Genomic DNA, 26,399 nt, shown 5'->3' on the forward strand with positions numbered 1-26,399 from the left:
AGTGGCTCATTCCCGTAGCTGCGGGAAGATCCTCCCTGGACGCTCTCACACTTATTGGGAGCCCTCGATCGGTGCATAGGGGAGGAGTGGCGGTGTCTGCACTTCCATTTGCAAGTCGTTTGCCCAGGGAGTTTTTGGCCATGGTACGTTGATCCCAGGCCGTGCACTTTGGGTTGGCCTAGAGTTGGAGGGCTCCAAAATAGGAATCCTTAACATCTATGCACCCACAGACCTCCGATGCAGAGCCACCTTCTGGAGGACACTCATAGAGATTCTCCCAGACATGGATTCGTGGATTGTTGGAGGTGACTTCAACAATCTGGAGACTTTGGAGGACCAGCAGGGCAGAGGACCAGAGTTTACAGGTATAGCTCAGGCAGAGCAGTCCGCTTGGGACTCCTTTATTTTCGCGACAGGAGGTAGGGACAGCTGGAGAGACCCGTCCTTCCGCCAATGGCACGGGAGCTTGGACTTCTCGTGGGGCTTCCGCAGGGAAGGAGGCAGACTCCTGGAGAGACTAGACAAATTTTATGTCAGTGATTGGGCCATCAGCAGAGGTGGTCAGGTGGGTGTAGTGCCAGGGACGACACTCTCCGACCACGCGCTAGTGCTCTTATCACTAGACTCGGCAGCTCAGTCCCTTCCTCCCCGTTCGTGCAGGATTCCTGATTCCATCTTCTCTAGGGAGGAGGTGCGCAGTAGTATCGGTAGCCTTTGGGACAGAGATTGGGGCGAGTGCGTGGATCTGGTAGAGTCGGTGGCGCAGGCTTTGCAGGAGTCCAGCCAGATTTGCCAGCTCGCAGCCCTTCAGGTTCGCCAGGAGTGGTGGGGCAGAGAGAGAGCTCTTCGTAGGGACCTCGCCTCCATTCAGCGACTCCGGCAGGCAGCTCCGGGTTCGGAGGAGCTTTGGATCCAGGCCCTTCGAGCCAGAGCCCTTCTTGAGGAGACTCTCCAGCGTCGCTCAGAGTTTTCTTATCACGCCTCCCTCTCCTACTGGGCTCGGAAGGGCGACCGGATGAGCAAAGAGTTCTTCAGGACGCATGGCCAGAGGGCAGCAGGTGACCAGCTCCGGAGTCCTAGGACAGCGGAGGGGCACATCGTTACTGATCCGGAAGAGGTCTTGGGGTTGGCTACCGACTTCTACAGGACTCTTTTCCAGCAGGAGCAGCTTGCGCCCCGTACTAGACGTTCCCGCGAGGAGGTGTGGAGGCACATTCCAGCCCTTGTTCAGCCCAACATGCAGACGATGTTGATGGCACTGTTCACCACTGTCGAGATGCAGGCGGCCTTGATGGCCATCGATGGGCAGAAATGCCCTGGCGAGGATGGGCTCTCTCGCGTTTTCTTCACCTCTTTCTGGGATCAGATCCATCAGCCCCTCCTAGCAGCCCTCCAGAGGATTTTCAGCAACGGACATATGCCAGAGAGCCTCTCTTCAGGATTGATTTGCCTCATCCCGAAGGGAGGAGACCGACAGGAGATCCGTCAGTGGCGCCCGATCACTCTCCTCACCACTGCCTACAAAATCCTTGCCAAGATGATCAGCGCCAAAGTTCGGCCACTACTTCCTGACCTCATTCATGACACTCAGACAGGCTTTGTCCAGGATCGCAGTATCCTGGATAATGTCTTCACCTTCTCAGAGGCGACGGAGTGGGCTCAGCACAGCGGGTCGCACTTAGCCATCCTACTTCTCGACTTTGAGAAGGCCTACGATCGAGTGGACTGGTCCTTCGTGGAGGGTACTTTGGAGAGACTGGGATTCAGGGTATCTCAGCGTTATACAGGATAGCTTCTAGCAGGGTCATCATCGGCGGCGCGATTTCGATTGGAGAGATCAGTGCGTCAGGGTTGCCTCCTCGCTTCTTACCTGTTTCTCTTCTTCGCCGAGGCGATGACTTACTACCTTCGGGTGAGGTCGATCGGGATCCGGGGTGTTCGCCTTCCTATCAGGGAGGACACGGAGCTCCTGGACTCGGAGTATGCAGATGACACAGCGCTGTATGTTCAGGATGATGAGATGATGCTGGAGAGGGTGAGGCTAGCCTTAGAGGTCTTTTGCTCGGCAGCTGGTGCGAAAATCAACTGGAACAAATTAGTTGGTTTTCTCACAAACCCTGGGGCATGCTCACAGTGGGGGAGGTTTTTGGGTTTCAGATGGATCCCGCGGGGGCAGACAGCTAGATATCTCGGCTTTCAGGTCGGCCTGGACATCACGCCAGCTCAGCAGTTTCTCCCGGTGCTAGATTCCATTCGACGGAAGCTGGCTTTCTGGAGCACTGCTAAGCTCTCTCTTGCAGGTCGTGCTCTTGTAGTCAACCAGGTTCTCTTGGCCACGGCCTGGTATGTGGCCTCTTGTTGGTGCTTCTCGAGATCCAGCGTGGCACAGCTCAGGAGGATGGTCCGGAATTTTCTGTGGTCTGGGAGGGATGGTCTCAGAGATACCAGAGCCAGGGTAGCGTGGCAGACAGTCATTCTTCCGCAGGCTGAGGGTGGCTTGGGGGTCATTGATCCTGAGCTTCAGAGTCAGGCCCTGCTGGGCAGGTTAGTTATCCGCGGTTTGACCCCAGGGGGGCAAACGTGGAAGATGTTACTTCAGCAGGGGATCAATTATTGCGTCCCGCGCCGAGGTGGAGAGTGGCTATCGTCCCTCCGGTGGATCTTCACCTCTGCACCGCTTACTCACCCCCGCTCCCCGCTCATTCGTAGCCTTCTCACGGTTTGGAAGCGACTCTGTCTCAGTCCCCTCCTAGCAGTCAGGAGGAGATCGACCGCTAGCCGCTCATCTGGAACGATTAGGTCAGAGATACCTTGGGCCTTCAGCTGGGGGAGAGGTCACATATCCTGTGGGACGGTTGGATGCGGGGGCCAGCCCGGTCCCTTCGAGTTTGGAGGGACACTTACAGACACTTGGAGACCGTTGCTCTAGCAGCCACAGCCGGAGGTGTCCGTGGAGCTCAGGCGAGACGCACAGAGATAGACGGAGCGATTCCTGCCGGTTGGTTGGTTCCACCCGAGATTCAGATCCTCATGCCTGGTGATGACCGTTGGCTTGGACAGTTCACCCCCCGTGGCATCCCACTGGTGGTTGCAGGCCGGATGGACGACACCTCTGTTTCCTTCTTCGTGGTTTTGGGGGACGGCCGACTCAGGAGAGAGGGTGTGCTCATCGACCCCCTTCTCTCGTGGCAGAGGGTTCGGGTCGTAGGCCTCGTGGGGAAGGTTTGGCGGATCGATCCTAGTATAGAGCAGGATCAACTGCAGTTATGGCGACTCTGGCTTTGGGAGGGGCGGGCCCTGTCAGAGCTTGATTGGGACCCAGGTGAGTGGAGATGGCCAGAGGTTGTGGCAGGCCAGGGGCCGACCCCTTTCTTCGCTTACAACACGACATTGGGCAGGAGAGTTCTCGGGAGGATGCAGAGCCGCCCGCCCACCCAGCGGCCCAGTTGGTATGCTCAGGGTATCTCCAGGCTATTTTTGCAGGCCTTCTGGAAGGCCTTGTGGGAGAGCTGGCGGCCGCGGAAGATTTGCTACTTCCTTTGGCTACTCGCCCACAAGGGTCTTCCAGTGGGGAGCTAGTTGCGGCAGATTGGTCAGGATGGACTTTGTCAGATTTGTCATGAGGACGAGGAGTCACCAAAACACTGCCTGTGGAGCTGCACTCGCGCCCAGGAAGTGTGGAGGTGGACCTTCGGGATCCTTACTCGCGTAGCACCGGAGTTAGGTTTGATCACCTGGGGCGCGTTCTGCTAGTGCAGCACCACACCTGGCTATCATCAATTGTTCGAGGCAGGCCCGCAGGACCCCATATTCCTTATCACACAGGGGACTTGGGGGCCGCTTGAGAGCATCCCGCCGCACTTGGCAGAGGCGGACACAGGATCTTAGGAGAGGCAGCTAGTCTGGGAGATTATTAGCAGCATCGCTGGATGGCACATTTGGACCTCGCGCTGCGCGCAGATCCTCGGTGGTACCTCTCTTTCGACTGCCCAGGTCATGGCCGACATCTGGAGTGAGATTATACACACACTCAGAGGCCAGTGGGACCAGATACAGGGAGATTCCCGAGCTGGCCTGGAGAAGCGGAGACGTTTCCTCCGAGATTGGGATACGCAGGGCCTCTTCTTTGAGCATACTTCTCAGGGCCTTCAGTGGCGCTATTCACCACCTCTCTGGCTGTTTATTCACACCCACCTGATCCCTCCGTGAGAGAGCGCTTTTTGTTTCCATTTAGGGCTGCGTCCAATTTGTGAACGCAGCCCCGTCAGCTGCAAAACTGACCTCATGTATCTTGTTTTTTCGAAGTAATATAATCAGCACTGTTTTTTTCGGCAAAAATCATGTAAATAACCTTTTAGCCGATCAACAATCATTTTGGTAGTAACTTTGTAAATGACTGGCATAAGCCTGATAGGTCTCCAATCAGCCAAAGATTCACAAATTTGCTTTTTTGGAAGGAGTTTAACAAGACCTCTCTTCCATGTGTCTGGCATTTTTTGATTTTTCCAAGCAGAGTTCACCATATGCAGCAATGTATGCTTCAAAAGAGGCTGATATTCTAGAAAAAACTCAACTGTAAGACCATCCCATCCTGGAGATTTCCATCTACCACAGGATTTGATTGGATCTGACAATTCCCTCTCAGTAAAGGGTTCCTCCAATTCCAAAGCTTGAGTAGTGGAAATAATAGGAGAAACATGTTGTAAAAGTAAATTTTTTGCAGACAAAACCTGATGCGAGGGAGGATCTGCAGAACCAAACTGCTGAGAGAAATGATGTACACAAACAGAAGCAAGCTGTGACCGTGATGTAGTCCATGAACCATCACGTAGAAGCACCCTGCAAATGTTTGTTTTTAATCTCTTCTGATGCAAGCTTTTAAAAAATTGTTTGGAAGAGCAGCCTTTATCTGTAAAAGCTCTTTGTCTTGCTCTAGTCTCCCATTTAGCCAGTTTCCTGTGATCATTGATTTGAAGACAATGTCTAGCTTGGCATAGTGTTGTTTGCTCATGCAAGGACAATGGACGAAGATGACTGAGTTCAGTGAGGTCTTGACAAGTCAATTTGGCTTGAGCAACAGTTTCCCTCAGAGTCTTCATGTAAGACTTGCCATAACCTCTAATTACAACTTGCATTTTGGAAACAAAAGAATCCCATGCATTATCAATATCAAAGTGGCTCTGAGAAGACAGAGAGTGAGATGCTTCAGTAACCATGGCCTTGAAAACAACATGCTGCAAATAGCTATTGTTCACAATCAGATGTCGCCTTTGAGGCAGTCTATCATCTGGCATATCATAAAAAGATAACCTCAACCATAAAGGTGCATGCTCTGAATGCACAAAGGCATAGTCAATCCACATTTTGCATGTAAAATCATCATTTTGTTGTGGAGCTACACTGTACCAGCGATCCAGACATGCTTGATAAGAAGAAAGAGCATTATGTTGAAAAGTGTATCCTGGTGACAAAGGCTGCAATTCCTTCCAAAGATCAACCAAATCAAGATGCATCAGTAATTGAGACCATGCATGCTTTTCAGGGGTTAACATATGAGTATTTCCTAATGTATTGTCACCCTGTTGTGGAGCATTATTGAAATCCCCACATATAAAGGCATGATATCTCCATGGATATTGTTGCATGGCATCCCAAATTGCAGTTCTTTCTCTAGAGGATTGAGGTGCATAAACAGAAGCAAATTCAAACACCTATCCTCGAATGATGCATTGAAGAACAAGCCATCTGCCTTTGTTGTCATTTAAAGCAATAACTGGTTGAAGCTCATGTTTGATCAGAAGGACTACCCCTGAGAAAGAGTGCTCCCTAGCATAGAAGATATCATATCCACAGTAATGATCTGTCTTTCCTGCATAGACATGTTGATTGTGTTCTTGTAATGCCACTGTCAGGCTGAAATCTATTGATATACAGCCACACAGATTTCCATTTCCTACTGTCACGCATCCCCCTGAACATTAAGTGTAAAGCATTTGACATGAGCAGTCATATTTACAGATATTTATAGGAGAAAAAACAGCTATGTACAGCAGCAACCTTCAGGATGTCAACCCTGCATTTCTACCTCAGGGTTAGGGCCTCTTCCTTGAGAAGAAACATCTGCCTGAGGAGTGGACAGCAAAGTAGCAACCTCTTCTTCAAGGAAGAGGGTTCTGCTAGCTGTCACCGCAGCCCATGTGATCCCAATTCCTGAATTCACCTCTGGAGAGTTTCCACTAGAAGATGCACCATTCCAAGTGCGAGGGGGTGGAGGTCGTCGAATAGAAATAACTTTTCTTGGACTTTGCCATCCATCAATTGGAGGTTTCGGTCCTTTTGCTGAGGGTTGAATAATAGGAAGTGAAGGGGAAGAAGCAGTCCCATTTGAAACCACTGAAGCTTTGCCTTTATCCTGATTCACAAAAAATTGTCTATTACCTCTATTTTTATTCCCAATAGAGGCAGGAGCATCCTTAGTGGGCATCTGAACAGGCAAAGTGGCAGGAGGCATTTTATGCTGACTCATTGGACACTGCGAAGCCATGTGCCCAAATTTTTTACAATCAAAGCAAGCCCCTGCAAATAATCCCCATTTCAATTTATAAAAAGCACTTCCCATGTCAACATTGTTCACTGTGACTGAATAAGACTCTAGTGTGGGATTATCAGTATCCCAGAGAATGCAAAATCGATTTGAGTTGCCACTAGGCCGTGGTGGGCAAACCACTTTGCCTAAAGTCGCTGCAATTTTAGGCAAGAGTGAAGCCATGCATTGCGGGAAGTCTACAACTTCAACCTAGACCGGACATCGGTGTCAGATCAAAGTGTCAGATCAAAGTCTGAAAATCCCTTGTGTGAGAACATGGCAAAACGTGCACCATTTGCTGCCTAAAAAAGAGGGGCGAATATTCCAAAAGCATTGCCTGTGAATCTCATCTACCATAATGACCTCAACAAAACCTCTGGCTACATAGTGTACCTTCCGAACAAATGAGCCAGCCAATGTGCGGGTCAACCAGTTGCCTACCTCTGCAGCAGGTGGCATCTGACCTAGGAAAAATAAAATAACTGCATTTTTGGCATATTCTCTAACTGGATCCACAATTTCATCGACTTCAACCGTGAGACCAACCGAGGGAACAGAGTCTTTCCACTCTTTCCTTCTGTCTGCAGATCCTTCATGATGACATCATAAACCAGTTGTGCTTCAACAGAATCATGCACTGGGTCATGCTGACCCTCAGCCTGCTTTTGCTTTTTGCATTGAACTGATCGATCCTTTTGAAAAGTTTTTTCATAAGAGTATTCAGCCATGTCTTTGGAAGAGGATGGAACCCAAAAAGGAGGTACCTATAATGTGATAATAGAGAAAAAACAGTCCCAAAAAGAAAAAACAGCCCACAGAGAAGGAGAAAATAGTGTATTTGCAAGGAGAAGAAGGGGAAAGAGAGATGTAGGGATTTAGAGAAAAGAAAAGACAAGTTCTATAGAAGAAAAAGAGAAAAAAACCAGTAAAAGTTCCCAGATGAACTATTTTTCAGAAAAAGAGGAGAGATTCTGGCAATGGAAAGAGTACACAGGACCCAGAAACCCAAGAGGAGAGAAAGGGGAGCAGAGAGCCCTCAGAACCAGCGTATAGATGCAGTCCGTGAGCAAAACCCTGCATAAAAACGACCCAGGAGCAGGGAATTAACTGGCAGCAGCAGCCTGAGCAGGGCGGGACAGGCCGTATAGGTCCGTACACCTGTACGGAAACTGTACGGATTTATGGTGGGCTGTACAGCAGGTAGTTAATGCTCCAAAACGCCATTTTTTGAGCTCTGATGTGGTGCAGCAGGTAGCTGATGCAAACGGGCTAATTTGGGGGGGCTAGGGGGCTGATGGGAAGGCTGGAGCAAGGGCTGCAGGTCCTCCCTCTCTCTCTCTCTACTTCTACTCTCTTTCACACACACACTTTTTTTTTTTTTGTAAAACCAAGATACTTATATTATAAAACATTCATTTACATCCAGGCCGTGCTCAAAATAGAGCTACAGCCCTATCCATCAGAAACAGTAAAAGAAAAGTTGAATACAAGAAACATCCAAATCTTCCTCATGTAAGGCATCATATAAAGACTGCCTTAATGAGGCTCTGAAAAACTCATAAGGATGCTGAAGAGGAGAATTCAGATATGCTTGGATGCGCTGCAGCCAGAGGGTCCATAAGGCCTAGTATCTGATCCAGTGGAAGAAGAGAGAATACTGTGACAAAGAAGCTGATAGTTTGCCATACATCCAGAAAAACTTGTAGAACCTGTGTGCTGGAAATCTGAGAGATAAAAAATAGGAGATTCTATCTAGAAGGTCTCTGGAATATGAACAAAACCACAATAAATGCGGAATACTCTCTGATGCAAGGTGACATCTTGGACAGAGAGGTGAAGCTATTCGTCGTTTAGCCAATTTCACTCCCACTGGGAGAATACCAACAATACATCTCCATAGGAACACACACACACACACACACACACACACACACACCACACACCCAAAGTTATCAAATGGGGACATACGCAGAAGTATACATGTGTGTACTTTTTTTAAATATCTTGGAGAAAATTTGTAGGAGGCATCTGAACAATATAACAGGACAGACACTGTTTTTTCATAGAGCACCTGTTTGAACTTGTGAATGTGTTATTTGCAAATGCAGTTCAGATTTTTCTCAGGTTTTTTTTTCTAGATATTACTGACTTCAAGTGCCTTGCTTTTACAGGCTCCGACCAGCATAAAAGTCATTGAAAGGCCCTTGACAGAGGATGAACGATTCACTCTTGCTTTTGCAGCACGCCGGATGGCCTTTTCAATTTGTCCCATGAAATTTGCTCCTAAGAGATGACACGGAGCATGTAATCATAGCCATAAATATCTTCACTCCATAAGGGCCCTTTTCTTCGACAACGGAGCAAACGTTTTTGTACTTAGCTATATGCCTGGCAGGGGCAGTAAATAAAATTCACATGTAGTAGAGATCTGAGGAGATGAATGGTAATAAGGCAAGGGATGTCTAAAATTGTTTGCGATTGTCAGCCAGCCGAGCAAATTCATAGCAACTATTTTCAAGAGACTGAATATACCCTCATTGGTTGATGGGATGGTATTGGTTATCTTTATTACAATCCAAAATACGGTCAAGTGTCAATATCAATTTGAACCCTTGCTTGTGTTAGTGCTGGCATTCAAGGATTGAAATATTTAGCAATACACACAAATCAACCCTTTGCTCTTGTTAGCACTGGCATTTAGAGACTGAAATATGTAGCAATGCACACAAATGAACGCCTTGCTCTTAAGAGATGCTAGTACTTGGTGCCTCTTGTTGGCAGTTGTGCTTCTAGCAAATGAACCTTGTGCACTGCATGTGAAGTGCACAAAAATTAGTACAAGGGCAAGTTGTTGCTAGAATGGTTCACATGTAATAGCATTTATATTAATAACAAATGGGTGCGTGTGCATTTTGTTTGCTCTCTGTTCGAATGTATTTCTTCTATGGGAGTGTGTCGGGCTTTTACAGGTATTTGGAAGTAGTAGAACTATCAATTAGTAATCATGCATGTTCCATGTACAATAAATAACAAGGGGGAACTGAGCTTACCTTGAGGGATGTTTTTAAAAGTTGTCTTTTCTCCTTTTATGCGTTTTTAAAATAGGTTTTATCTTGGAAAATGTTCATTTTCTTTTATGCGTTTCAACATAGGTTTTCACTCTAACATTGAAAACTATTATCATTCTCTTAACATGGGTGGTTGGTTGAACATAGGTTTTTACTCTAACATTGAAAACTCCTCTCTCTCTTAACATGGGTTGGGGCACATTGTCTCTCTATTTACAGTTCTATCTATGCACATCTTATCATCATATACCTCCGTTGCACTTCAAAGATGAAAACCAATCAATGCTGAATTTAAGCCTCTACAACTGTGATACTTTCACTTCATCGCTCAGCCCGTCCTCGATATTGATGTCTCCCACCTTGCTACAATTCATCACCCCAAGGCCTTGGAGACACTTGGCCCTTGTCTTCGATAATATCCCAATGTGTTACTCCTCTCTCCTACTCACCTATGTACCCCCTCCCTTCATTCTTTCTTGGACTTGATCTCGCCCTCATCTACAGAACTCTCTGGTTCCCTTTTTTTTGCACGTGGTAGCTTCTAGTAAGAACACATGGCAACCATGTGGTGCCTCATATGCTTACACAATTTGTGGCACAATGGTTGTGAAGACTTGCTTTTTCCAATGTGGAAACCTAGTATTTCTCATGAGAGAACAAAAATTAAGTTACGTAAGGGATCACAAGTTTTTGTGAGCATTGACTTAGGAAGCATGTATGTAGACTGTTATTTATTATCAAATTGAATTGGAGGATATGTGGAGAGGGTTGAATAAGATTCCTGCTATCATCACTAAAGGCATATGATTTATAATTTAGTAGGACAAACTGATATATGGATGTGTAGTCATGCAACAGGGTGGTCTTTCTTGGGTGCTTTAATTCTTGAGGTACATACTTGAAAATGATAGTGTTTTAATATTGGGAAGGAGTGGTAAGGTCTGTTTTAGGCTTTATGTGGTTGTTTCATGTTTTAGCAACATGATATGTTTTAGCATGTGTTAGGTGAGGTAAACTAGAAGTGGCTGGTTTGGTATGCTATCATGCAGGGGAGTATTTGTCCATACGTGGTCTAACTATGAGTTGTGACTCTAGTTGGTTTTTTGAGTGCAAGTTTCATTGTTGAGTTTTTTATGGTTTGTAATTTTGACTATTCTGGGTTTGGGGGTATTGTGTTAGTTGGATTCTTGGGAGTGTTAGTTTGAAGACGTACGTCTCAATGTTCGCTTTAGGAGGGTGGTGTCGCAATGAACTCATTCATGTTTTGTGTTTGCTTGTTGGGTCTAGAGTTACATGTTCGGTCTAGAGTGCTAATGCTTGTTGGAGAGGATGCGGTGCTCATTGAATCGTTGTTCTTAGTGTTTTGTAGTGTCTCTTATGCAATTTTTACTATTCCTAACCAGCCCGTCACTTTATGTAGATAAGAGACATTATAAATAGTATAGAACAATCCTTAGCCCTAAGGGGTGACATAAGAGCGCTTTGAGGGGTGTTGGAGAGACCAAGGGAGCAAGCTTTCTCTCCTCTCACTCTCTCACACCTTCTCTAACATGGTATCAAAGCCCAGGGTTCTTTGTGCTTAGAAACCTTCGTTGTAGTCTTTCCAATCTTCTGGCTTGAGATGAAAGCTATACTTTTGCTTTTCATAGCTCCGTGATCTGAGCTCTCTAGCTCAAGGTATTTATGTTTGAAGCTTCCAACCTTCTTCCATCAATTGGACAATTCATCTCAGTTGAGCTTCTTTAGTTTGGTTGTGGAGGACAATTTGAAAGGAGAACTATATTTTTGCTTTAAATAGCTTCGTGATCCTTACTCTCTAGCTCAAGGTATTTATTTTTTAAGCTTCCAACCTTCTTCCATTAGCTTGACAATTCATCTCGATTGAGCTTCTTTAGTTTGGTTCTGGAGAACAATTTGGAAGAGAGCGCATCTTCTAATTTCTTTGTTTAAGAGAGACCTCATGTCTTTACTAAAATGATTAAAATGCTTTTGAGGCACTTTATTACCAAGTCTTTTGGAAGCCTCTCAGGAACCATTCAAGCTCGATGCGAACCTACATAACTTATGTAGTAACCTAGACCCAAAATTGACAACCATGATTGTTTCTTTTGCATGTCATGTTGACGAGACCCTTGGCCATCCTCACTTATTGTTTCCAAATCTTGATGGGATCTGCATCGCCGCACGGCCTCCCAAGCTTTTAAGCTTCAACCGTTAATGCCCAAGACCCAAGCATTAGGACCTTGTATAGTTGTCGGCCCACTAGAAAACCTACTCATAGAGCCACAGCTACCGAAAGCTATCCAATAGCTTCTCCTAGAGATGGTGGCATGACCAATGCTATCTTGCATGGTAGAGAAGACCAATAGAGCAATAGCTGTAGCCTCTACAAGTCTACCTCCCCTTGGGTTGTGCTATATTGTGATCACCTATGTGGGGCCAATAGCCAATGTTATTGTCTTGTATTGCTCTCTACACTAGTTATTAGTAGTAGTAGTGCAACTAGCAGTGTCATCAGTCTTGCTCTTTTTTCCGTGTCATTTATTAAAGAGCCGCCTCATTCGTAGACGGCTCCTCTAACCCTGTCTTCCATACCATTTCCTATGATGCTGGCTTTGCATCCCCAACTTGCTCCCCCACATATTTTGTTGCAGACAACTCCATTTGTAATGAGTGAGAGCACTAGCTTCAAGAGCCTCTACTCTACATGTTGCAATTATATCACCCGCAAACAGATGCCTTTCTCATCGAGAATACCTTTGAAGCTCCTACAGTTCCATTTGTCACTCCATCCATGAAATCTTTCATTTTTTCCCTTTGTTGTTGCTCCATATTACTCATTGGTTTCTAAGCACTCAAACCACCAACACGTGTTGGTATTTTCATTGGCCCTACGGGATTTCCTCTAATGGTCAAACTTGCACTAGCTCTTTTACTTCCTCGTCATACCCTAAGTCCATGTAGGGTTTAATGGCTGCCATGTGGCTCAATTATCATGTACATAGCAGCAACCCAACCTTCAGAGAGTGCGCACGACAGCTCCCAGCTACCACTTCATTAGTTTGCTCAACTCTAGTCGATACCTAGGGCTCCACCTCAATAGCTACGTCATCATAGTGACACATTACCTTTGATTGTCACATCATTATGTGTTGGCTAAGAACCTCTCTTTCCATAGGCACACATTTGCACATCATATATGACACATCAATATTTAGCAAATGCTATCTTTTATTTTGGGTTAAAAATAAAATTCAATGTTAAAATTTCATTTGTGTAGGCTTAGTGTCAGTTAGGCTAACCAAACCCCTACATTAGTCTGGAGATCAAACTCCTTAAAAGCCAATTGCATAGATGAATAAGAATACCATACCATGACGACCTTTTGGTCAAAGTGGTAAGACGAGAAACCACACATGCACTCAAACAGCCATTCAACATCTCCCGATTCTATGTTCCTAGTTCAAGGTCAGGTCGATAATAATAAGGTTTGATAAGAATAATAACAAGTGTTGATCTTAGCAATGTTCATTTGAATAGGAAGAGAGATACCCTTTGAGATTTGGTAATTACATCGTATTATTTTTCTTGCTATCAATAATTTTGACTGGTTGTTACCACTCAAAACTAAAGTGCCAACTTTGGAACATAATCTGGGAGAGACAAAATGTATTGAGAAAAGACTCTTATGGATCTCTCAAATGAATAATCGAGAGTGTAAATATTTCAATGCACTGGCTCAGAAGGAACAATATGCCATGACGAGAAGGCTAGAACCTTCGAGTTTAAAGAAAGTGAACTAATATCGTTCTTTGAAACTCGCTGTGAGTTGTTCCATGGTAGAATGCACTCCAAACCATACAAAAGAAAATATGAGGGATCTTTTTGTGCATCAAGTTGCACCTACAAACCTCTTGTGGTAATTTTTGGTCCTAGTTTCTACATCTTTATTTTGGTTCTAGTCTCTGTGTTGAACGTTAACAAATTTTGTAGGATGGCTCCCAAGACTTTATTAATACTTTCTACTTGACCATTCACCTTGGTATTATGAGGTGTGTCACCTAATGCATGAAAGGTAGTCTTTCCATGATTGATTCTGTGAACTCATTCATGAAATGAGTGCCTCAATCTATCATTATTTCTTGCTCCAAATTGGTAAATAGTTTAATCAATAAAAACCTTTATTGCTGTAGCTGCATCATTCTTAAACCACTTGGTAACATAGCCAATTGCAACCAAGATATACATTTTTCCCACCGAGGACACAAAAACACATCTTTGGTATACACCCTTGGGGCCCTTTCTATAGAGGGTTCCCTCAATAATACTAAACTGTAGCGATTAGGCAACTAGCTTCCTCATTTGATTTCAATCATAATGAGAAGGAACCTTGCCTATTCCTACATACCATTTAGGGACAGTGTTGATTCCAATAGATCTTTGCTAGGCCTAATTGGGGCTCCCCCTTTAGACTACACAGTCTCTTCTTGACCCTCTAAATCATCTAGAGTTGGATCAGCGTCGTTGAGGCGACCCAAGAGTCTGGCATCGATTGCAATGTGGGGGGCTTGGTTCTTACCTCAAGGTTAATTCATGAATAAATTCTTCCAAAAAATACAATCCAATTCATGAAATTATCTATCATCTAAGGAACACGTCTTATTCATCCTAAACTTATGTCTGAGTGTTGGTGCTCCCAAGGAGGAGATCACCCCGACAACTCCTCTTGTGGAGGACCACAATGGGGAAGTCACTACTGATGTCATCATAGAGGAAGTGTACCCCAGATGGTAGCGCATAAGTGGGGGGTCTCAGTGCTGCAGAGGGAAAGGGTGAGAACATGGAAGATGTGGGGGTGAAAGAGGATGGGAGAGCATTTGGGAAAGAGAGGGACAGAGTTGAAGTCATGGATGAGTAGGCAACAGGGAAGGAAGGAGGTGGTGGAAAAGGCAACACCGGTGTGGATGGAAAGGGAGATGAAACCATCATGGTAGGTAAAGGCATGGCTGGAGCAAAAGTACCCCCCGATGGGATAGATGTAGAAGAAGGATTAGCTAGGAGCCCGGAGCTATGCATAACAGATGAGGTAGTAGCTTGTCCACAAGAGGTCAAGGCAGGAGCAGATGGAGTCACCACTCCGGTAGAAGAGGTGGTTGATGAAGACATCGTTGCAGGAGGAGGAGAGCGGCTACCTTGACCTTGATGAGTCCCTTAGGAGCCTTCGTCCTTAGTACCCTCTTCTTTCACCTGTTCTCCACTTTGCACTTCTTCTTCTCCGAAGTTCGGATCTGACCACCAGGGTCCCTGTTGGTCCAAGTCAATGAGAGTGTCGATGAAGTCACTTGCTCTAGCTACTGCTCCAATGGGCTCACTTTGTGCTCGAGTTGAGGACTTCGCAAGCTTACATCGCACGTAATGCTTCTTATACCTAGTTTGGCCTGCCGGAAGTCTTTTCTCCACTCTCCTCAAGTACCTCCTAGTTCTCTCACTAGCTCCTTCAAATGTTTCAGAACTACTCGGCATAAGACCTCTCTCTAGCACCCTAGATCACCACTTCACTCGTGCTACTCAACACCAGCAGTGTCCCACCGTGATCGCCATAAACTATTTGAGAGGAGGGGTTCCTATCCTTCCGGAGGTGTTACCGGAGGCCAAAGGCCACTGGCGTGAGAAGCATGAGTGTTGTAATGCTCTAATGCAATGGATCACACAGAGTGCACCGTGCAGTGGTGTGCGAGTGTCGTATGCTATACTGCAGTGAACAATGAGAGAGTGCACTGTCCAGTGGTGTGCGAGTGTCGTATGGTATACTGCAATGAACGATGATGTACGAGTGCACTATGCTAAATGACAAGCACCTAAGAACTACACAACATAAGAAGAATAAGAAAATCTCGTCATACACTGGTGAACAATCCCCATATTGGGAAGAGACCAGAGAAATGAGAAAGTGACCAAGTTGGCCAAAGTACATATCAGTGGACTAGTGTCTCTAGGTCACAAGTCGCAAGTCATAAGAATACACAGGTCTATCCCGATAGTAGACAGAGGGTACACACAAGTCTCTCCACACTCTCTCCTTGGCGAGCTCGTAGCTCTAGCCTCTATCTCTCCTCACACTCTCCTTTCTTTCGCTCCAGTCCGAATGCTGAATGCCCTCTCCCTCTCCACCTTCTCCTTCATCCTCATCCCCCACCTTGGAGGGTCCCTTTTTTGCTGAGAATCCTCCCCTTTCTTCCCGTTGGTCATCCTCTTATCTCCTTAGCTATTGAGGATAGCTATTGCACCGCTGGCTCTCTTGATGGCTACGGCGGCTTCCTGACTCCCTGACTCGCCAACCTCTTCTAGTTAGGATGGTGTAAAGTCTCCATGTGCAGGTGAGTTGGATCACCGCACCACTCTCTTCTAGTTAGGATGGTGTAAATTCTCCATGTGCAAGTGAGCTGGATCACCACACCACTACACCACTGTATCACTGAACCACTATGTATATGTAAATACTCCTGACTGCTCCATGTGCAAAGCTCACTCTCCATGTGTGCAGCTCTTGATGAGATCACTTTGGACATGATACTCCTATTGACCTGTGGTTGACATGTGTTGACTTGTGGTTGACATGTGTCGATACATGGTTGCCTCGGATAGTACTCCTGGATGAACCCGTGTGATCACGTGGCTGACTTGTGTTGACACATGGTCAACATGTGGTCAACAGATGTCATCATGTGGTCAACGCATGTCGACAAGTGGTCATCATATGGTAAGGTAACAATAATAAAATACATCATTGTAGCTATTGACTATGTGACTAAGTGGGCTAAAGATATGGCACTCCAAGACAACTTGGCTTGGAGCACTGCTAAGTTCATCTTTGAGAATATCATATGTAGATATGGATGCCCTTTGTAGCTTGTTAGTGACCAAGGTACAGATTTCCTTAATAATGTCTTAAGAAGGAATGCAAAATCATGCACACATTCTCCACTACTTACTACTCTCATGGGAATGGTGAAGCCGAGTCAACAAACAAGACACTTAAGCTCATTCTCACCAAGAAAGTGCAATCAACTAAGGGTGACTGGGATACGAAACTTCATCATGCTCTATGGGGCTATCGGACAACTTACAAGGTCATTACCAACCTTACACCCTTTTGTATGGCCTTTGAATTGGAAGTAGTTTTTCCTTTATAATTTATTATTCTGAGTCCTCAAATTGCTACCGAGCATCACTTGGATGAGTTAGAAGAATTCAAGGGATTGCATCAGCTAAGACACCTGGATGAGTTACGTCTTTGAGTAGTTTGGTCATAGTTAATGATACAATGCAAGATAAAGGCATGGCATGATAGGCACATTGTGCCTAAGTAGTTAAAGAAGGGTATGCTTGTGTTACTCTATAATGCTAAGTTGGTCCCTCTCAAAAAAAAATTTAAGTTAAGATGGAATGGTCCCTACCGACTAGTTGAAGTTTTTGAAAATGGGACAGCTCAGCAGAAGACTTGTAAGGGAATGTGTTTTTTCAAGTTGTACAATGGGAGCAAAGTGAAGCTATAGTAAGTAGTAAGTTCCTCAGATAGACAAGTTTTGGATCCAAACCACTCAGTTGTTGATAATGCCTTAATGAATTCCACAGAAACCAGAGTGCCAGTTAGTTGTTAGTGATAGTAGGAAAGATGCAATGTATGCCGCTACATGGCAGTCTTAACATTGTGGGTAGATTAATGCAGAATCATCATGGTAAAGAAAAAGAAACTCATGCAACCATTGATCTCTTGGGTGAGTGACTCCGTCTTCATTTGTATTCTTAGTTTTCTACTGCTCTCATACCTTCGTGCTCATCTATAATAGCTTTAGACTTTCTATCATCCTTCCTACTCTCTCTATTTCCATTGCACGAGCTTATTTTATGTGCTATCCAGCCTTTCCTTCCAACATTCTCTTCTTTGCTCAGTTTGTACATCATCTTTGTAATCATGGAGGCCAGGAGAGAATGTGCTAATTGTTAGAGGCAAAGGGAACCTCTCGTGTGTCACCTCCACATCCTATTGAGAATTTCAATGATGACGTCCTCACAGAAATCTTACAGGCCAACTGTCTATTAAAGTTCACAACTCTGCTAGGGAAAGAGGTTTGGGACAAGTGCTGGTAGAAGAAATCTTAGACTCCTACGATGACAAGGACCACAGCCTCATCATCAACGACACTAATATTTGGATTAACTTAGAGTTGCTGAAGAAGCTCAACAAATCACACTTCAACTTTGGAAAGCTTACTAATGCCACGTGATGCAATGTTTATTTTGAGGACAATAGTTATTCCTCTTCACAGGGCTATCTTATCAGAGCAAAGCGGCCAATGAAAGCCTAAGGATGACATGGAGGTTCTTGTCTGAGTTTATTGGGTTGAAGAAGAGCGTCGGACGGTTACATCCCAAAGTAGTATGTGGCACGAATTATTACAGTGGTGGAGGATTGTTTTCCTGTGGATTGGCTTACTATCTTTGAGAAGGCATTTGAATCCTAGATTAGGGTAGTGCAGAAGGGGTAGACGCATTGCAAGTTTAGGATGCACCTTTGCATGCTACAACACCCTCTCATGATGGGGCGGGTGTCGTGGCCCAATGCACTTCCTTTACCACAGTGTGGAACAACACTCTTATGAGTGATGTGAAATTATTGTTAGTGACAACATCTAATGCTATGGTTTAGAAGAAGTGACATATCTTTGCTACTCAAATAGGGGATATGTCAATAATAACTATTTTGTATCACTCTCTTTTTTGGATCACTCACTTTTTGGAAATCCTCTTGATGTCTCACCTCCTTGCCTACTTTGCCATTTGATTCCCTTTTGTACATGTATATTCCCTAATTTGTGAGACACTATCAATATGTTGGCACTCTTGGTTAGTTGTATGCCTCACGAATAAATGTTGAGCCTGATAATGGTGGCAAGCGTGTTTTAGGAGGGCCATGTTGAAATCCACACAAACTCTAGTCATCATCTAGTTATTTGTTGAGTAAACTAGCAGATTTTTCCAGATGGCACACAATATCAACTTAATGGCATACATTTAAGCTACCTGACTCTATGGTTTTTTATAAACCATAGCTAGGTTGCATTGTATAGGGTATTGTATATGACTGAAAATGAATATAGTATGTTGTTGTCTCCTCAATCAATTCACCTGGCCCAAAATTTTTTGTGCCATTCACATCAATCTTGACACTATGCATTTTGGTTAGTCATACAAGTTTCACATCCATCTTGACACTGTGCATTTTGGTTAGTCATAAAAGTTTACTTGCATGTCGACACAACTAACAAAAGCAGATAGACAACTCGTAGTCAACTCTTGTGCTTTTTAATATGAAGTTCTGTTGAAGAATTATCCGTGTCTTAGAAGTTGAAGCTTTATGTAATAGGTGTCTAGTCAACTCCATCAATAGTAGGATATATTAGTTGTACCACCTCATACTTGGTGATACTAGAGGAGTCACTAGTGCATCAAGGTTCTTATATCTAAAGCTGTATATACTCATAGGTTGTGAGGAAGTCACATAGGGAAGCTCCAACAAGGTGCAAATATGAAACATATGAATATTTAATGTGCATAGGTACTGTTGAAGAGAATTCAATGTGAGCAATTCAAATCACAGATGATAGAGCTTTAAATTCTCAATTAAGGTTTACATCCTAGATTTTGGAGTAGGGTTATGAATCATGGATTCTAAATCGGTATAAAATACATCTCCTAGATTCTAAAATAAGGTTTTATGTCTTGTACGTTGGATCAAGAAATCTAATTTCATATTGCAACTTTGTGATTATTGGATCAAGGATATAAGTCCTAGTCCTAGGATTGCAATCCTACATCCCAAATAAAATTCCAAATTAAGTGCATGATTAACTATTTTAGTCCTATTTACCTTATTCAATTCGAATTCTAACACGTGGATCATTAGGTAGAGTAGTAAGACAACTTCTACCATAAGGAGGTATATGCAAATTGTGATGGACAACAAGCCTCATATTTACAATGTGAGGAAGAAGCTACAGTCCAACATGATAAGAAAGAAGTAGTTGTCTTCTTCTCTTATTAATTAGTAATGGTTGACTTTGCATCATTGATAACATTAGGGAAAAAAATTATTCAATAGGAAACAAATAGGAAAAGAACTTTGGGACCTTGTCACTGTGTGTGTGTGTAATGATAACACACACCAAACACACTTGTATGGTAAATGAGCATGTACATTAAAAAATAAATATTAACTAATCTTAATTAACGAGCTATATTCTAAAAAGTAAAGAATAGCTACCCTAGAGTGGTGAGCTAATCTTGAGGAAGTACACAATGTAGCAAGTTTGAAGTGGTGAAGTGGAATCAGAATATTTTTCTTTATCTTACACTTTTTACTAGCATTCACCTTTTTTTTCATGAAATAAAAATTAAGGCAAAATAGGAAAGATCAATCTCTTGATGCAGGAAGGTAATTATTCCTTTCTCCAAAGATTCTTTGAGAAAGGTAAATGGGTTAATCTGTGAATTTATTTGGGAGGATCGATGTCATGCATTTTCTTAGGACTTGGTTGTTACAAAAACTATGAATGGAGGCTTGGTTTTGGAGGGAATGAAGGCCAAATGTGACTATTTATGCTATAAGTGGATTTTGAAACTTGGGTGCAGTCAACTATGGGCAAATCTAGCCTAGCATTGGATATGTAGCAATGGGCCCTTTGGTATTAATAGTCCTTGGCAAGATTTAGATTTATTTGATATTCAAGTTAAGGTTGCATAGTCTAAACTATTGTCCATGATGATTCAGATTTGGAAATCCAAGATTGCTAATTACTACTATGTTGGTTTAAGATTCCTTAATGGTAATGTCTCTTTAAGTAGACTAATTTGGGTTTCCAATTGGGCTCTAAAGTATGGTCCTTCCTCTATTGGGAGTTGCCTCAGATTTTCTAATAAGTTTTACAGGAAAGCCATTTAGATTTTTAATTATGTTTGAGACCCTATGATAGCTATGATGCTCTCATCAGATATTCAAAAGAAAGTTAGAGTTTTGTTCATGGGGGTTAAATACCCATTCAAACCACTTCTAGCATCAAGGACATCCACGATTTCATTGATGGCAAAGAGCAAAATTTCCCACAAATTGAGCTGTCAATCAATGGCTTATATGTAGAAAATTCTATAATAGATTCAAGATTAGCTGTTAAAGTCACGAACTATGAGACATAGGAGAAACTAGGCCTTAAGTTATCAGGCCAAGCATTCCAAAGCTATGGGTATGATAGACAATGTGAGAGTGGTCTCGGTGGCATTATGTGACTTTCACATGTTACAATGGTTAAAGGACAAATACTCAATCTTATTGGGTTGTCCCTAGATCATTAGGGAAGATTGTAAGATAGACATCCTAATAGGAAATATTGCCCTAATATTGATGCATCTCTTGATGCCCTAAACTAATGTCAGAATCAAGAGTTTTCTCCAAGTTTTGATAATGAGTTAAATATAATGAGTGATTTTGGTGTACATGGTGTGCACAAGATATTCCAATCTAAAATGAATGAGATGATCTTTAATGCCATGGAAGATAAAGAGCCAATATTGAGGCAAGCTAATGTTTGAATGGTTAATCTAGGGACTCCTGAGAACACTAAGGATATTCAGATAGGGTCCACCCTTGATTTGACCATGCAGAATAGCATCAAAGAGTCTATGTACAAATTTGAGAGTCTGTGTAGAAAATTCATGGATGTATTTGCATGGACCTACAAGGATCTGAAAGATTTCCCTCTGTCAAACTTTGTACATCGAATTTCAATCAATGTCAACCAAATTTGTTATTTAGAAATTAAAAAATAGCTTGAAGCAAGGCTTAATTTTCCAATTAGTGTGTCAGATTGGTGTTCACCAATGGTAGTGGTTCCTAAAAAGGACTTTGACTACAATACGGCGTATGTGTCAATTATAGGGAATTGAATAAAATCACAACTCTTGAATCCTATCCTTTGTCCATCATTAGCCAAAATTTTAATCTATCAAATGGTAGGAAAGAATATATACAATTTAATGGACTATTTTGGCATGATATAATCAAATTATTGTAGGAAAGGATATACACAATTTAATGGACTATTTGGCATGATATAATCAAATTATTGTAGGAAAGGATATACAAAATTTAATGGACTATTTGGCAAGACATAATCAAATTGTTGCGGCTCCTGAGGATAACTCAAGACCTTGTTCATGTCAAAGTTTGCAATTTTCACTAGCCACATTATGACTTTTGGGGGCTTAGGGATGTTTGGAGCCTATCCAAGGTTCATGAAGAATTCCTTTGGAACCTTCTATCTAAAGAGCTAAACATTGTCATGGACTATTCGACCTGGGCACCCCACTGTCGAACCATACTGCTAAGCTTCGAGAGTTGTTCAGTAATTGTCAGTTTCATTTGATTGCACATAACCCTTAAAAGGGCATGTTTGGGGTGGCCTTGGGTGCAGTCAAAGGTGTTCACATGAAGATTGGTAGAGTAACTTTTCTCTCCAATTTTGTTGTCCTTTATATGACCAAAAATGAACAAACTTACCCTCTACTTCTTGGTAGGCCATGGTTGCGGTCTTCAAAAGCCATTCAAGATTGGTCAACTGATGAAGTTCGATTGCCCCTGGGATCCACATCCCTTGAAATAGATATGGTTGGACAAGTGGTCTGTAGGTTGATGTAGTCTCCTAGCCCTCACCACAATGTCGAATTCAAATTCTTGAAAAAGAAGAATCCATCTGCTTATCTGGCCACCAAGAGTAGGCTTATTCAATAAATACTTAAGAGCTTGATGATCAGTGATGATCACAAACTTGTTGCCCAAGAGGTAGTGATGATACTTGGTCATGGCATAAACCATGCCGAGGCCCTCCCTTTTTGTGGTACTATAATTGCATTCTACTCCATTGAGTTGTCAACTTGCAAAGTAGATCGGCAAATCAATCTTGCTATCCTAGTTAGGTTGAGCCAGTATAGCACCTACTGCCCACCCACTAGCATCCACATGGACATGAAAAATTACATCCCAATCAGGATGCATGAGGATGGGGGCCTTCACAAGGCGATGCTTCAGATCATCAAAGGCTAGTTGTTGTGGGGTGGCCCAAACAAACGATCGGTCTTAATGTAGGAGTTCTGTCAGTGCAATTGCAGTGTTGGCATAAAAACGTATGAACCTTTGGTAATATCCTACATGCCCTAAGAAGGACTTCACCTCTTTGGGTGTATGAGGGATGGGCAATGAGATGACCACCTCTACCTTTGCGAGGTCCATGGTCATGTCCTCAGCAAAAACAATATGACCAAGGAGAACACCTCAGAGGGTGAGAAAGAAACATTTGTCAGGGTTCAAACACAAGCAGACTTCTCTGCACTTATCAAAGACCCATCTCAACTTATGTAGATGATCATTTTGTACGGCCGGATCAAGATGGGAGGCCGATTTACCATTAAAGACAGAGAAGTCATCTAGAAATACCTCAAGAAACTTGCCGATATTCTCTTGAAAGAGTTTGGTTACAAGTCATTGAAAGTTTGCTTGGGCATTACACAGTCCAAAGGGCATCATTCGATAAGCATATGTTCCCCATTGAGTGACAAAGGTAGTCTTGGGCTGATCCCATTCTTTCACTCGGACTTGGTTGTACCCACTATATCCATCCATGAATGAGTATAAAGCATTTCCTGCCACTGTCTCCAACACTCTATCTATGAAGGGAAGGGGGAACCTATCACGTCGTGTTGCAGCATTCAAACTCCGATAGTCAACACATATTCTCAGTTTGCCGGTCTCTCTTTTGGGTACAATGACAATTTCACTGACCCAATCAGAGTAATCCACTGGGTAGATTAATCCTGCTTGTTCCATTTTCTGTATATCTGTTTGGACTACCTTGCCATAGTTGGGATTCATGCGGTATGGACCTTTAATCATAGGGTCTGCATCTAGATATAAGTCGATGCGATGCTCCATGAAATCAGCGGGCACCCCCTTCAGATCCTTGTAGGACCAAGTAAAGACATCCACAAATTCTTTAAAAAGGTCGGTGACTATAGCTAGAAGATAGTCATGTTCCCAGACCCAAGTGGCTAACTTCAAATGCCTGGGTTGGTCCTCACTTCCAATGTTGAGATACTGCCAGTTCCGTGCCTCATCAACAGGGGCAATGCATTGGGATGTTGAGGTACTTGGTTCACCCATCCTCACTCCTGTATGTGATGGAGTATCTTCAAGGGGAAAGTCCCCCTCCACTTCTCTCAACCAAGATGGGGGGTAAGTAACTGGGGGGTTCTCGAGCATTGATTGAGATGGATGTAGAATTAGTAGATGTTGTAGATGTTGTATGCCTTCGATGCCTCGGTGACTGTTTCACCATGCCCCGGTAAGGTAAGCCTTCCACCTCATAAGTGGTTTCCGAAAGGTCTTGAATTGAGGGGTGGTCAGCTTCTGATAAGAAAAGGTCAAGCAAAGTGAGATCGGCCATGTCCTCACCTCTGTATCCGGTATGCACCCTGGGTCCCCCCAAGACCTCAAGATATTGGTGGTGATTCTCCTCAAGTTCAGCAATGTCTATGTCACTTTCTTCTAAATCACTATCACCATCAGTCTCATCTTCATTAGTGTTATTGTATTCTGTATGACCATCATTGCACTTAGCAGTACCATGGTTGTACACTGTAGTACCATGGTTGTACACCGTAATACCATGATTGTACTTTGGAGTACCATTGGTGGTACCAGCCTCTTCTACAGTAGATCATTCATTGTATCCTATAGTATTGTCAGCATCATTTTGACCAATGTCCTCCATGTCGGCCACTGGACGATCCTCAATGTTTACTGCAGTACCATCATTGTCCTCAGTACGATCAATGGTGTCCACTGTAGTACCCCTAGTGAACATTCTCTTATACATCTGTGGACTATTGCAAAGTCCAAAGGGCATCCTTTCGTAAACTAGTTCAGCTAGACCCTGTGGTTATGGATGGATTTCGGATACTGCAAGTAGGTGTTCTTCTTGATCTTCTTGTTGGCATAGTTCCACCATGTTGACGGTTAAGGAGCCTAGGGCTCCCATCCAATCCAAAATGACAGCTTCCTCATCTTCTTGATCAACCCAATCCAACAAGAAGGTCAAACTTTCAAATCCTTCTAGGGTTGTCTCCTCATTGATATCTTGGTCACCACCCTTAGGCCAGTCCCCACAGGCCCAATTCTCCTCTTCGGCTCTGGCTTTTGTTCTTCAAAATCCTCCTCTCCTAGTTCTATTGGTATGTGCCTTACCTGCCCTATGACCATATCTATTTCGAGGGATGTGGATCCCAGGGGCAATCGAACTTCATCAGTTGACCAATCTTGATGAATCTAGTGGTTCGACAACTATGTGAGGTTTGCAACAATAGTATGCTAGACCCCCGTTCCAATCCAAGAAGGTGATTCTTTTTTGTGACATGCAACAACTACCATTGGTATGCAAATGTAGAGTCACTGCAAAGGACTATTGCCAAAAATGCCACATTAGTAATTCGGCCCTTCTAGAGAATGGGAAGATTTCACTACATGCACGCCTCTATACAACACCTAGAAGATCCAGATTTCAATACATTCTTAAACATCATTTGCACAACACCACCAATAGAAGAGCAGATCGAATGATACCTCGATGGCATCATGATCATAGAAGAGAAGGCAACAACATTCATGGACGTAGAGACGACTATTCTATGCACTTACAGATAGGATGCACATCAATTTAACGATGCAATATTGAAATCATGATTCGCGGGCTTCGACATCATACCAGTCCAGGATAAATCTATGGCTAGGATCTCATGCTAGCAAGGGTTCCCAAGGGTTTAAAGGGCATACATAAGACTCCCCAATGGTTATCTCCCCTGCATGTACATGCACACAATGTCTATAGGAGGTACCATGGAGCTAAACACATACACATGGCCTACATCATATGGTGACTAGAGGTGTTTACAAAGAATACAATAGTTTCTTCCATTCATTTTGGAGGACTATCCAGGCAGAGTACCTTGACTCAAGATAAAAGAGAGATATGGAGCATATGTGGAGCTGGTTCAAAAAGCATAATCATCATAGGAGGCCTCATCTTGTGGAGGCACATCAACTGAAAGTAAATTGGCAATTTCTAGTTTTGTAGTTGCTTCCTTTTTGGCAACCATTATCTTGGCAATTTGCAATAAGGGAGCCATTGGGGGGAGGTAGCGACCAGCATGCCATTGGAATTGACAAAGTTGTTGAGCACAACTGTCTGCTCCATACGAAGACAGACAATCTCTGCCTGTGCTATGGCCAGCTGCATTTGCAATTGTGAAACCTGTTGCTAGAGTGAGGAAATAGCACCGACGCAACCATACACGGGGTCTCGCACTCTGGCATTCGCTTCATACACCATGCTGCTGACTGCATCGCCTCTCTGATGCTTCGGCAAGCCTTCTTGGAAAGTTCTACTACTCCGCCCACTGGGAGGATGCATTGCTGTGATTACCTCCTGCACAAGAGCTTGCAGGCAGTGCAGGGAGAGGAGCTTCCTTGACGACATCTTTCTTTCATGTTGAGACACTGCAGACGAGGCTGTAGGTAGCAAAACTAGAAGGTGTGTGCTTTGAGGTTTTTGATACGATAACCGCTGCTAAAATACCCCACA

At 43.7% G+C, this 26,399-nt stretch overlaps 1 protein-coding gene across 6 annotated transcripts in view; it reads left to right on the plus strand.

Moving 5' to 3' along the window:
- Positions 1 to 9,504, plus strand: part of LOC147879880 (phosphoglucan phosphatase LSF1, chloroplastic) — a 204,324-nt gene extending 194,820 nt beyond the window's left edge. For 4 of the 6 annotated variants that reach the window (XM_087371540.1, XM_087371539.1, XM_087371542.1 and 1 more), the window contains exon 11: positions 8,758 to 9,504. In XM_087371540.1, the coding sequence (XP_087227666.1) occupies positions 8,758 to 8,880 (123 nt within the window). In that variant the 3' untranslated portion in view covers positions 8,881 to 9,504. The remainder of the gene's footprint in view (positions 1 to 8,757) is intronic. The other 2 variants (XR_015540634.1, XR_015540635.1) reach the window with 2 other exon arrangements.
- The last annotated feature ends 16,895 nt before the right edge of the window (positions 9,505 to 26,399 follow it).

This window comes from Dipteris shenzhenensis, chromosome 33 (assembly GCF_047967505.1).
Source record: "Dipteris shenzhenensis isolate YYH24624 ecotype China chromosome 33, Dip_SZ_1.0, whole genome shotgun sequence".
Lineage (NCBI taxonomy): Eukaryota > Viridiplantae > Streptophyta > Polypodiopsida > Gleicheniales > Dipteridaceae > Dipteris > Dipteris shenzhenensis.